Source organism: Neoarius graeffei, chromosome 18 (assembly GCF_027579695.1).
Source record: "Neoarius graeffei isolate fNeoGra1 chromosome 18, fNeoGra1.pri, whole genome shotgun sequence".
Lineage (NCBI taxonomy): Eukaryota > Metazoa > Chordata > Actinopteri > Siluriformes > Ariidae > Neoarius > Neoarius graeffei.
The window spans coordinates 18,368,662-18,382,783 of NC_083586.1; the positions used below are offsets into that span (position 1 = coordinate 18,368,662).

General features: G+C 42.5%; 1 protein-coding gene across 6 annotated transcripts in view; it reads right to left on the minus strand.

Annotated features, from left to right (window-relative positions):
* Nucleotides 1-14,122, minus strand: part of hecw2b (HECT, C2 and WW domain containing E3 ubiquitin protein ligase 2b) — a 139,403-nt gene that overhangs the window by 25,373 nt on the left and 99,908 nt on the right. For 4 of the 6 annotated variants that reach the window (XM_060898475.1, XM_060898477.1, XM_060898479.1 and 1 more), the window contains 6 exons: nt 8,491-8,592; nt 8,179-8,329; nt 7,851-7,951; nt 5,996-6,120; nt 2,698-2,883; nt 2,327-2,497 (listed from right to left, as the gene is read on the minus strand). In XM_060898475.1, the coding sequence (XP_060754458.1) occupies nt 2,327-2,497; nt 2,698-2,883; nt 5,996-6,120; nt 7,851-7,951; nt 8,179-8,329; nt 8,491-8,592 (836 nt within the window). The remainder of the gene's footprint in view (nt 1-2,326; nt 2,498-2,697; nt 2,884-5,995; nt 6,121-7,850; nt 7,952-8,178; nt 8,330-8,490; nt 8,593-14,122) is intronic. The other 2 variants (XM_060898476.1, XM_060898478.1) reach the window with 1 other exon arrangement.

Here is a 14,122-nt window from a genome sequence, read left to right on the forward strand (position 1 = left end):
CCTGCAGAACACACCAAGGTATCGCTTGTGGAAACCGTTTACATATCGGCTTATCTTTTTTTTTTTTTTTAATCTTTTATCATCTACCTCAAATTAAAAACTACAAACAATTTGTTGCTAAACTGCAGCATATTTATGCTTAGGGGTTAGGAAGACAGGAGTTAAAGCTTAGAGGTAATAATAATAATAATAATAATAATAAAATAATAATAATAATATACACACACTGGCAAAGGAGGGAATTCAGATGACCTGCTCAGCCACTCTGGGAAATAAAGCAGCTCATTATTATTGTACTGTAAGGACTCCCTGATTTCGAATATAACCTGATTATCATCAGTGTGTTTATTTTTACATACAGGAAAAGAAAAGAAAGCAATTTTGCTCATGCTTCAAGCAGCTATTAAGTGACTGGTCACAAGTTCCTTTCTTTTCCTTAGTGAAATTTTCTCCCAGTTTAGTTTCGGCAAAGTTCGCATTGCCAAATATCACACCGCAGCATCCGACATGGCTGAGGTGCAAATTATAATAGAACGCAAAGCTCCGCCTTCCAGTGACTAATAGCTTGTTAGCTAGGTTAGCCTTGTAGCTCAACTGTACAGTGGGACAAAAAAGTATTTAGTCAGTCACCAATTGTGCAAGTTCTCCCACTTAAAAAGATGAGAGAGGCCTGTAATTTTCATCATAGGTACACTTCAACTATGAGAGACAGAATGGGGGAAAGAATCCAGGAAATCACACTGTCTGATTTTTAAAGAATTTATTTGCAAATTATGGTGGAAAATAAGTATTTGGTCAATAACAAAAGTTCATCTCAATACTTTGTTATATACCCTTTGTCGGCAATGACAGAGGTCAAACGTTTTCTGTAAGTCTTCACAAGGTTTTCACACACTGTTGCTGGTATTTTGGCCCATTCCTCCATGCAGATCTCCTCTAGAGCAGTGATGTTTTGGGGCTGTCGCTGGGCAACACGGACTTTCAACTCCCTCCAAAGATTTTCTATGGGGTTGAGATCTGGAGACTGGCTAGGCCACTCCAGGACCTTGAAATGCTTCTTACGAAGCCACTCCTTCGTTGCCCGGGCGGTGTGTTTGGGATCACTGCCATGCTGAAAGACCCAGCCACGTTTCATCTTCAATGCCCTTGCTGATGGAAGGAGGTTTTCACTCAAAATCTCACGATACATGGCCCCATTCATTCTTTCCTTTACACGGATCAGTCGTCCTGGTCCCTTTGCAGAAAAACAGCCCCAAAGCATGATGTTTCCACCCCCATGCTTCACAGTAGGTATGGTGTTCTTTGGATGCAACTCAGCATTCTTTCTCCTCCAAACACGACAAGTTGAGTTTTTACCAAAAAGTTCTATTTTGGTTTCATCTGACCATATGACATTCTCCCAGTCCTCTTCTGGATCATCCAAATGCTCTCTAGCAAACTTCAGACGGGCCTGGGCATGCACTGGCTTAAGCAGGGGGACACGTCTGGCACTGCAGGATTTGAGTCCCTGGCGGCGTAGTGTGTTACTGATGGTAGCCTTTGTTACTTTGGTCCCAGCTCTCTGCAGGTCATTCACTAGGTCCCCCCGTGTGGTTCTGGGATTTTTGCTCACCGTTCTTGTGATCATTTTGACCCCACGGGGTGAGATCTTGCGTGGAGCCCCAGATCGAGGGAGATTATCAGTGGTCTTATACGTCTTCCATTTTCTAATAATTGCTCCCACAGTTGATTTCTTCACACCAAGCTGCTTACCTATTGCAGATTCAGTCTTCCCAGCCTGGCGCAGGTCTACAATTTTGTTTCTGGTGTCCTTTGACAGCTCTTTGGTCTTGGCCATAGTGGAGTTTGGAGTGTGACTGTTTGAGGTTGTGGACAGGTGTCTTTTATACTGATAACGAGTTCAAACAGGTGCCATTAATACAGGTAACGAGTGGAGGCCAGAGGAGCCTCTTAAAGAAGAAGTTACAGGTCTGTGAGAGCCAGAAATCTTGCTTGTTTGTAGGTGACCAAATACTTATTTTACCGAGGAATTTACCAATTAATTCATTAAAAATCCTACAATTTGATTTCCTGGATTCTTTCCCCCCATTCTGTCTCTCATAGTTGAAGTGTACCTATGATGAAAATCACAGGCCTCTCTCATCTTTTTAAGTGGGAGAACTTGCACAATTGGTGGCTGACTAAATACTTTTTTGCCCCACTGTATTTGTGGAAAAGGGGAGCAGTTCACTTTTTTTTTTAAAGAACCGTTCCTTTAATTATTTGGCTCAATTAATAAAAGTTGATTAAAGGGATGTATACTTTGTAAGAAAGATGTGGGTGTGACCTTCGGGAAAGGAGGCCACTGATGTGTGCGTGTCACCTCTCCGGCACTGTGGCTGCGCTGGCGGCTCAAGTGCTGGCGGTGGGCGAGCAGGCTGCTGGGCCGAGCACTTTGCAGAGGCAACCGTGGGTCTATGAAAGTGGTGGAGCGGCAGTTGTGGTCCACAAAAAACGTCTGGAGAAAAAAAGAGAGAGAGAACGCTTGGAAGAAGTTGAGCTGCAAAAATTTAACACATTAAATATCAGGTGCACTGTAGCACTCGAGGTATAAATGTAGCAGCTGTGGTGGTTTGACTGTGAATGAACTGCACTCAGAGCCAAGAGAATGTTAAAGGAGAATGCGAAGTGGACGAGATGAGGGATGGCGAGGCCGACCTTGCCAGTGTGGTCGTGTTTCATTTCCCAGCCACGCGGCAGCTCCACCTGCTTGTTGGCAAACAGGTTGAGGAAGGTCACCAGGTCGCGGTTGTGCTGGTAACGCTCGAAGTGGTGCGCGTCACGCCGCACCTTGCTGATCATGTGCTTCAGACACGTGTTACTTGTAAACATGCGGTAGGCACTCTGAGAGGACAGGAGATAAAAACGAGATGTTGTAGGCAGCTTTCATATATATATATATATATATATATATATATATATATATATATATATATACACACATACACACACACACACACAAACTACCGTTCAAAAGTTTGGGGTCACCCAGACAATTTTGTGTTTTCCATGAAAAGTCACACTTTTATTTCCCACCATAAGTTGTAAAATGAATAGAAAATATAGTCGAGACATTTTTCTGGCCATTTTGAGCATTTAATCGACCACACAAATGTGATGCTCCAGAAACTCATGCCATGTACACACGTAGCCGGGTATTTTTAAAACCGAACATTTTCCCCCCCTCCGTTTATAAAAATGTTTTATCCACACCACCTCGTCTTCGAAAAAAATCCCTTCCACACATAACCGAACATCTGCATTTTCAATCACATTCATAAGCATTCCAAACCTGTAGATGGCATTATTTCCCCAAATCCTACCCCCTAATCACATCGCCTGTGCTCTTGGAGCAGCAGTTGGGCTTCTAAAATTAAACATGTAAATAGCACCTGCACAATAATTAACGCTTTCAAGGCACTACTCCGATCCATTACTCTTTAGCTAGCCGCACACTAAGCCGATTTTCAGCGTACCGAGCCAACTGAAGTCGCGAGTCAGGCGTAAAGACTAGTTTTTGATGGTACCGACTCATCTCACAGCTGATTCGAAAAACTAATCGGGAGCCAGACTGATCGGCGAGAGTCGCGAGCAATAGCCAATCATATCTTTCGCATATAACACGTGACATCATTAAACACAATTTCTAGCGCGAGAAATACGTGTTGGTAGCACCTAATGCAGGTATATACTGTAATTCCATAGACTGAAGCTTTATCCATAGACACAGTGGGCTGGAAAGCCACTCTGCTCAAGTTGTGTGGCTGAATTCCAAATCGCTTTAACTCCCCTATATAAGTGCACTATTTAAGGTTGGGAATAATAGCTCATGCAGCCTAGATAGTGCGCTACATATTCCATGTTGTGTCATTTGTAATTCAGCCTGTAGCATCTTCAAGTGTTGGATTTAACAGTAACTATATCCAATAGCCAATCACAAAGCTATTAAGTTGTCACGTGTCGCCTCAATCGCGACTGCACTCGTCAACAGTCGGGGGATATGTGCGTGCCCTGTCGGGAGTCGGCTCTGAAATGGGTCGGTTCGGTACCGCGTGGATCGCCGCTTAATCTGGCTTCTGCAGTAAACAAAGGTTGCACGTTTGACGTCAGGGCAGATTTGTTGTCATTTTTTTGGCGCAGATTGTGACGTTCTAAAACGCAAAACTCCGGTTATCTCTGTCTACACGAAAAGGCATACACGGAGTTTTCAAAAATCTTCACTTTGCCCGGAGTTTTTTTAAATATTCGTTTTTGATGTGTTTTCATGTGGATGACAGGCCAAAACGTAGAAAAATATCTTTGATTTAGCAGATACCCGGCTACGTGTGGACGGGGTCTCAATCTGCTCAAAGGAAGGTCAGTTTTATAGCTTCTCTAAAGAGCTCAACTGTTTTCAGCTGTGCTAACATGATTGTACAAGGGTTTTCTAATCATCCATTAGCCTTCTGAGGCAACGAGCAAACACATTGTACCATTAGAACACTGGAGTGAGAGTTGCTGGAAATGGGCCTCTATACACCTATGGAGATATTGCACCAAAAACCAGACATTTGCAGCTAGAATAGTCATTTACCACATTAGCAATGTATAGAGTGGATTTCTGATTAGTTTAAAGTGATCTTCATTGAAAAGAACAGTCTTTCAAAAATAAGGACATTTCAAAGTGACCCCAAACTTTTGAACGGTAGTGTAGATATATCAGAAAATTAATGCACACTGTTCCAGAACAGCGATGTCAAACATGCACATGAATTCAGAACCCGTGTTCTGGGTCAGAGGAGGATGGCCAGGCTCGTTCGACCTGACAGGAAGGCCACGGTAATTCAAACAAGAAGACATGGTCATCACCATCCCCCGCCACGAGCGTTTTACGAAGACCTCTTAACACTTATAAGCTTTACTATTGACTTATGATGCCGTAAGTGCTATGACACCTTCATAAAACGCTACCCAGCTTTTTTCAGTCGTACGAGCACGCAAAGTTCATTGATGTAGCTTGTTCAGATTCGACAAAGTGCAATAACGAAAATCAACGGCCGTAACTCTGAAAATAATAATTTCTCGTCAATGGTTTTCAAATTCAACTTGGATCATGAATAGTAATATGAGCACGCAAAGTTTCATTGGTGCAGCTCATGTACAGTAGTTTCTCAGAAAGCTTGTCCAGATTGAAACGGAAGGACGGACTCCATTCCTATATCCCCCGCACACTTCGCAACCACTCTTTACAACCGTGGTGAGCAGAAAAGCATCTCATCGAACCTTGAGGCAGATGGGCTACAACAGTAGATCAGACGGAGTTCCACTCCTGTCAGGCATGAACAGGAACCCGAGGCTACAGACGGCACCAAAACTGGACCAGGTGATGTTTTTCCCCCCATTTCAGGTGTACAGCGGCTTCTAATAAAGTGAGTGTGTTCGTTCAAAGCGAGGCATTCAGCGTGTTAAAAGTGTTGACTAGCAATGACTTGACTGATGAGCAGTAACTCTAGAGAAAAGATCAGCTCTGGGTGTTGTTCAAAAGTCAAGCGCTTGCAAATAAAACTTCGTTTACTGACATAATTACATCTCTAGCATTGTATTATCCTGCCCAACTGACAGCAGAGCAGCTTTGGATCTGTTGTAGCGCGACAAATTCTACACAGAAGTGCTCTGGCAGAGATGATTTAGGAGGGAAGGGTGTTGAATCGAGCTAAAATCCTTGGTTTTCTTTTGTATATTCTTTCGAAGAAAGCTTTACTTGAAGTGCTTACTCTTCCAGGAGTTTCTTTGAGGTTGGAACATGTCATGGCTATCGAGAACAAACAGTACGCACACGTGTGCATGTTATAAACATGCACGTTATCAGATTTTACAAAACTATCAAATTAGCACTCATACTCATTACTGAAGATATTAAGACGATTCCATTTTCCCCCGACCCCGCCTACAAACTGGAGTGGAGAGACGGACTCACAGGGTTGGAGTGAAGCACGCTGAAGAAGTCAGGGCTGGTGAGAAATTTGGCGCTGGGTGACTGAAGCAGCAATGAGAGACGTGAGCAATAGTTAGCACCTCCCACCGCTACGTCCCTGCGGTACTCTGGAAAACAAAAGAGCACATCCTGAAGAGTTTTACTCCTATTATGTCGTGCATGTGTGTCACGGAGATATGGATTTCCCATTGTAAAGGTACAGTGGTGCTTGAAAGTTTGTGAACCCTTTCGAATTTTCAATATTTCTGCATAAATATGACCGAAAACATCATCGGATTTTCACACAAGTCCTAAAAGTAGATAAAGAGAACCCAGTTAAACAAATGAGACAAAAATATTATACTTGGTCATTTATTTATTGAGGAAAATGATCCAATATTACATATCTGTGAGTGGCAAAAGTATGTGAACCTCTAGGATTAGCAGGTGAAATTCGAGTCAGGTGTTTTCAATCAATGGGATGACAATCAAGTGTGAGTGGGCACCCTGTTTTATTTAAAGAACAGGGATCTATCAAAGTCTGAGCTTCACAACACATGTTTGTGGAAGTGTATCATGGCACGAACAAAGGAGATTTCTGAGGACCTCAGAAAAAGCGTTGTTGATGCTCATCAGGCTGGAAAAGGTTACAAAACCATTTCTAAAGAGTTTGGACTCCACCAATCCACAGTCAGACAGATTGTGTACAAATGGAGGAAATTCAAGACCATTGTTACCCTCCCCAGGAGTGGTCGACCAACAAAGATCACTCCAAGAGCAAGGCGTGTAATAGTCGGCGAGGTTACAAAGGACCCCAGGGTAACTTCTAAGCAACTGAAGGCCTCTCTCACATTGGCTAATGTTAATGTTCATGAGTCCACCATCAGGAGAACACTGAACAACAATGGTGTGCATGGCAGGGTTGCAAGGAGAAAGCCACTGCTCTCCAAAAAGAACACTGCTGCTCGTCTGCAGTTTGCTAAAGATCACGTGGACAAACCAGAAGGCTATTGGAAAAATGTTTTGTGGATGGATGAGACCAAAATAGAACTTTTTGGTTTAAATGAGAAGTGTTATGTTTGGAGAAAGGAAAACACTGCATTCCAGCAGAAGAACCTTATCCCATCTGTGAAACATGGTGGTGGTAGTATCATGGTTTGGGCCTGTTTTGCTGCATCTGGGCCAGGATGGCTTGCCATCATTGATGGAACAATGAATTCTGAATTATACCAGCGAATTCTAAAGGAAAATGTCAGGACATCTGTCCATGAACTGAATCTCAAGAGAAGGTGGGTCATGCAGCAAGACAACGACCCTAAGCACACAAGTCGTTCTACCAAAGAACGGTTAAAGAAGAATAAAGTGAATGTTTTGGAATGGCCAAGTCAAAGTCCTGACCTTAATCCAATCGAAATGTTGTGGAAGGACCTGAAGCGAGCAGTTCATGTGAGGAAACCCACCAACATCCCAGAGTTGAAGCTGTTCTGTACGGAGGAATGGGCTAAAATTCCTCCAAGCCGGTGTGCAGGACTGATCAACAGTTACCGCAAACGTTTAGCTGCAGTTATTGCTGCACAAGGGGGTCACACCAGATACTGAAAGCAAAGGTTCACATACTTTTGCCACTCACAGATATGTAATATTGGATCATTTTCCTCAATAAATAAATGACCGAGTATAATATTTTTGTCTCATTTGTTTAACTGGGTTCTCTTTATCTACTTTTAGGACTTGTGTGAAAATCTGATGATGTTTTAGGTCATATTTATGCAGAAATATAGAAAATACTAAAGGGTTCACAAACTTTCAAGCACCACTGTGTGTATACACATTCTCAAATGTGTGTGTGTGTGTATACCAGGAATGGTGTGATGCATCAGGTCTGTGTCGTCTGAGGGGATCTCTGCTGCCTGCTCTTCTGTGCGCTCGTTCGTCATCGTTCTCCGGATACTCTGATACCTGAGTGAGAGTCAGAGATTCAATTTGTATGATGTCACTAATTTTATTTTATTTTTTTAATTCTTCTATCTTAACTGTTCAAGCACCAATCACCAAAGCAAATGCCTCATATGTGAGAACGGACTTGGTAATAAACTCGATTCTGATCAGGGTTGAAAGTGTTTTTAAAAAGGACTCTGGTCTGAATCTCCTCAGTGCTATGTGATCGCGTGCGTGTGTGTGCTGACCGGCGGTTCAGCTGCTCCATCTGCTGGATGGAACTGGATCTCTGCAGCACCTGAGGAGCAGGCGGAGCTGTAGGTCGCTGCCAGGTGGTGGTTCTGTTCACGTGATCAACATAAAAGACTCTCCCATGACTGTCAATGCGGGCCTCCCAGTCTGCAACATGCGTCCAAACACACACACACAAGCACAGATCAGTGTTACAAAGTAAACTCATAATTGTAATAAACTCATTATCTATAATATAAGATTTATAACATAAATACAATAAGATGTGCTACTTTCTCCCAGGTTACTATGTGCGCACACACACTCACTCGGTGGTAGGGGTTCGTCCACACGCTGATAGCGGTTGATGTCGTGACGTACGGCTGGAAGAGAGCGGACATGCTGATGACTGTTCACCTGAGCACTGGCTCCTACAGGAACACAACCAAATACACATTTGGACACTGACACAAATTTTGTTTTTTTACCTGTTTACTGAAACATATTCAAGTTATAATTATATAATGGACATGGACATAAAGTCCAGACTTTCAGCTTTCATTTGAGGGTATCCACATTAAAATTGGATGAAGGGTTTAGGAGTTTCAGCTCCTTAACATGTACCACCCTGTTTTTAAAGGGACCAAAAGTAATTGGACAATTGACTCAAAGGCTATTTCATGGGCAGGTGTGGGCAATTCCTTCGTTATGTCATTCTCAATTAAGCAGATACAAGGCCTGGAGTTGATTTGAGGTGTGGTGCTTGCATTTGGAAGATTTTGCTGTGAAGAAAACATGCGGTCAAAGGAGCTCTCCATGCAGGTGAAACAAGCCATCCTTAAGCTGCGAAAACAGAAAAAACCCATCCGAGAAATTGCTACAATATTAGGAGTGGCAAAATCTACAGTTTGGTACGTCCTGAGAAAGAAAGAAAGCACTGGTGAACTCATCAATGCAAAAAGACCTGGACGCCCACAGAAGACAACAGTGGTGGATGATCGCAGAATGAAGAGAAACCCCTTCACAACAGCCAACCAAGTGAACAACACTCTCCAGGAGGTAGGCGTATCAATATCCAAATCTACCATAAAGAGAAGACTGCATGAAAGTAAATACAGAGGGTTCACTGCACGGTGCAAGACACTCATAAGCCTCAAGAATAAAAAGGCTAGATTGGACTTTGCTAAAAAAAAAAACATATAAAAAAGCCAGCACAGTTCTGGAAGAACATTCTTTGGACAGATGAAACCAAGATCAACCTCTACCAGAATGGTGGAAAGAAAAAAGTATGGCGAAGGCGTGGTACAGCTCATGATCCAAAGCATACCACATCATCTGTAAAACACGGCGGAGGCAGTGTGATGGCTTGGGCATGCATGGCTGCCAGTGGCACTGGGTCACTAGTGTTTATTGATGATGTGACACAGGACAGAAGCAGCCGGATGAATTCTGAGGTATTCAGACACATACTGTGTGCTCAAATCCAGCCAAACTGATTGGTCGGCGTTTCATAATACAGATGGACAATGACCCAAAACATAAAGCCAAAGCAACCCAGGAGTTTATTAAAGCAAAGAAGTGGAATATTCTTGAATGGCCAAGTCAGTCACCTGATCTCAACCCAATTGAGCATGCATTTCACTTGTTAAAGACTAAACTTCAGACAGAAAGGCCCACAAACAAACAGCAACTGAAAACCGCTGCAGTAAAGGCCTGGCAGAGCATTAAAAAGGAGGAAACACAGCGTCTGGTGATGTCCATGAGTTCAAGACTTCAGGCAGTCATTGGAAATGACAAAGGGTTTTCAACCAAATATTAGAAATGAACATTTTATTTACAATTATTTAATTTGTCCAATTACTTTTGAGCCCCTGAAATGAAGGGATTGTGTTTAAAAAATGCTTTAGTTCCTCACATTTTTATGCAATCATTTTGTTCAACCCACTGAATTAAAGCTGAAAGTCTGAACTTCAACTGCATCTGAATTGTTTTGTTCAAAATCCATTGTGATAATGTACAGAACCAAAATTAGAAAAATGTTGCCTCTGTCCAAATATTTATGGACCTAACTGTATATACACATACAGGGGCGCCGCTAGAAATCTTGGGCCCTATGAAAGATTACAATTTAGGGCCCCCCTCCCCCGGTAAAATTTTCAAGCTCAAGCAACTGAATTTGAAGTCTGTTTTTGGCTGGCACTTCTACTTTACTATGCATGTGATCAGCTACCTCGCAAGTTTAGGTGATACAATTATTTGGTATATGAACATTTTAAATGCAGAACTGTCAGAATCAGACTGAATAGACTGTTGCCTTAAAATGAAAATTCCGTGATATATATATATATATATATATGGAAGATATATATTTTTTCTTTTATGAGCAACTATTATTCGGCCACTCAGTAGCCTATGGCGTTCATTCAATCCAAATGTTTGTGTTGAGAGAAATTGCATGCATCACTGTATCAGTATGGATTTATAACATTCTGTATGCACATTATGGATACTCCAGAGCCCTCCAGCAAACATCATCAATAATCAGGATTACAATCAGGATTCCTTTGTTTCCTCCATTTATTGACTTACTGTATGTGATCAAATGTATGCCTTGATGAATAACTACACTAGTTTTTTGATACAATTACAGAGTGCACTGCAAGAAATCCACTAAGTGTTTTTGGTTTCTTTTAGGCATCACACATTTATTAGAAAACACAGCCAATGTTCAAATATTCAAGTTAAATACTTAGCAACAGTATCAATAAATCCACACATGAACAATAGCAATGATATCTATGACCACAGCTAATGTGCAAAATATTAAATACTTAACAATATCAACAAATCCACACATGAACAATGGCAAAACATCGAGACTTAATTATACAATAAAGATACTAGAGGTCTGCGCGGGACAGAATTTTCAGTCCCGCTCCCGCAAAGAATTATGATTTTCAGTCCCGCTCCCGCCCGCGCCTGACATATTTTGTCCCGCTCCCGCCCGCAAATCCCGCATGATGCAGACGTTCGCGTTATTTCTCACGAAAGTTCTTGTCATTGGCTTGGGGAATTAAACATGCTGAGCTTAGCTGAGCTCTCCACTGACCGATCCTTCACCTAGCGCACGTAGCGAGGGTGCGCGTTGCCAGGCGGCATGCGCAGCTGAGGCTTTACAGAGATACCCAACACACCTACCAACATCTACAGTGGATATTAAGAATATTGTACATTGCACATAGCTTATGTCACTCCTCACATTTACATTCTAGGAAATACAAGTAGGCCTATAAGAAATTAATATAATTTAAAGACACAGCGTGATGGTGCCCCGCCCACTACTTTGAGTGGATTTAATTCGTTAAATTCGTTAATTTAATTCAAGAACCTTTTGGCACTTATCACAACAAGCAAAGGGCAGCTGATTTCCCTCTGCGTCGTACACGAGTGAGAATGACTTCCAAAATGTCTGATTTCAGGACTCTTGACTTTTTAATGGTAAATGTACCTCTTTTTAAAGCAGCACTTACTTCTGAAGCACTGTGAGCTTCACTGGAGGAGCTCTGCTCTTCTGCCATGATCGGAGATCTCAAACACGGAAGAGCGGAAAGGAATCGGAAACGTACACGAGATTAGACCACATCCGCAAATTTAGGCATCTTAAAATGTTTTTATGAATGCCAAATAAAATATCCAGCACAAATTATATATGATAGACATAAATTAATAATTTATAAATTTTATTTTAAACACGTTTTTAGTTAGCGGGACTACAGCTCATCACCTCTCCCGCCTGCTCCCGCATTGTGAACTCCCCTTCCCGCCCACGCCCGCAATGAGCTTTCAAAATTTGTCCCGCGCCGCACTGCTTTGCGTCGGGTCCCGCGGGACTCCCGTGGGAGTGCAGGGCTCTAAAAGATACCTATGAAAAAAGGTGATTTTTTTTTTTTTTTACACACACACAGTGTTATCAACTTTATTTCTATCTGCAAGTATCAGCCATGATACAGGCTAGTCTTCACGATCGTATTGCTAGTATTTCTCTCTTTCTCTCTTGATTTACAGTGGGGCAAAAAAGTATTTAGTCAGCCACCAATTGTGCAAGTTCTCCCACTTAAAAAGATGAGAGAGGCCTGTAATTTTCATCATAGGTACACTTCAACTATGAGAGACAGAATGGGGGGAAAGAATCCAGGAAATCACATTGTAGGATTTTTAAAGAATTTATTTGCAAATTATGGTGGAAAATAAGTATTTGGTCAATAACAAAAGTTCATCTCAATACTTTGTTATATACCCTTTGTTGGCAATGACAGAGGTCAAACGTTTTCTGTAAGTCTTCACAAGGTTTTCACACACTGTTACTGGTATTTTGGCCCATTCCTCCATGCAGATCTCCTCTAGAGCAGTGATGTTTTGGGGCTGTCGCTGGGCAACACGGACTTTCAACTCCCTCCAAAGATTTTCTATGGGGTTGAGATCTGGAGACTGGCTAGGCCACTCCAGGACCTTGAAATGCTTCTTACGAAGCCACTCCTTCGTTGCCCGGGCGGTGTGTTTGGGATCAGTGTCATGCTGAAAGACCCAGCCACGTTTCATCTTCAATGCCCTTGCTGATGGAAGGAGGTTTTCACTCAAAATCTCACGATACATGGCCCCATTCATTCTTTCCTTTACACGGATCAGTCGTCCTGGTCCCTTTGCAGAAAAACAGCCCCAAAGCATGATGTTTCCAACCCCATGCTTCACAGTAGGTATGGTGTTCTTTGGATGCAACTCAGCATTCTTTCTCCTCCAAACATGACAAGTTGAGTTTTTACCAAAAAGTTCTATTTTGGTTTCATCTGACCATATGACATTCTCCCAATCCTCTTCTGGATCATCCAAATGCTCTCTAGCAAACTTCAGACGAGCCTGGACATGTACTGGCTTAAGCAGGGGGACACGTCTGGCACTGCAGGATTTGAGTCCCTGGCGGCGTAGTGTGTTACTGATGGTAGCCTTTGTTACTTTGGTCCCAGCTCTCTGCAGGTCATTCACTAGGTCCCCCCGTGTGGTTCTGGGATTTTTGCTCACCGTTCTTGTGATCATTTTGACCCCACAGGGTGAGATCTTGCGTGGAGCCCCAGATCGAGGGAGATTATCAGTGGTCTTGTACGTCTTCCATTTTCTAATAATTGCTCCCACAGTTGATTTCTTCACACCAAGCTGCTTACCTATTGCAGATTCAGTCTTCCCAGCCTGGCGCAGGTCTACAGTTTTGTTTCTGGTGTCCTTTGACAGCTCTTTGGTCTCGGCCATAGTGGAGTTTGGAGTGTGACTGTTTGAGGTTGTGGATAGGTGTCTTTTATACTGATAACGAGTTCAAACAGGTGCCATTAATACAGGTAACGAGTGGAGGCCAGAGGAGCCTCTTAAAGAAGTTGTTACAGGTCTGTGAGAGCCAGAAATCTTGCTTGTTTGTAGGTGACCAAATACTTATTTTACCGAGGAATTTACCGATTAATTCATTAAAAATCCTACAATGTGATTTCTTGGATTATTTCCCCCCATTCTGTCTCTCATAGTTGAAGTGTACCTATGATGAAAATTACAGGCCTCTCTCATCTTTTTAAGTGGGAGAACTTGCACAATTGGTGGCTGACTAAATACTTTTTTGCCCCACTGTAAATGCCAAGGTCTAGACGCCGAGCCTTCCTCGTAGCAAAGTCAGAGAGAGTGCCAATTCACTTTCAATTGAGAGGATTGCCAGATTGTTCAACCTCTCCTGTGCCATTGTTGACCTGAGGTACTGTAGCTCTTGACTCGCCCTCTCTTCTTCCTGCATTTGAACACCTCTGGCCTCCGCATCATGGCCTGAGGAGGGCCCTGGCTCTGAACTATTCATAATGTGCATAAGACAGAATCGGTTATAAATCCACTGAGATACTACTGAGACAGTAATGCATGCAAGTTCTCTCA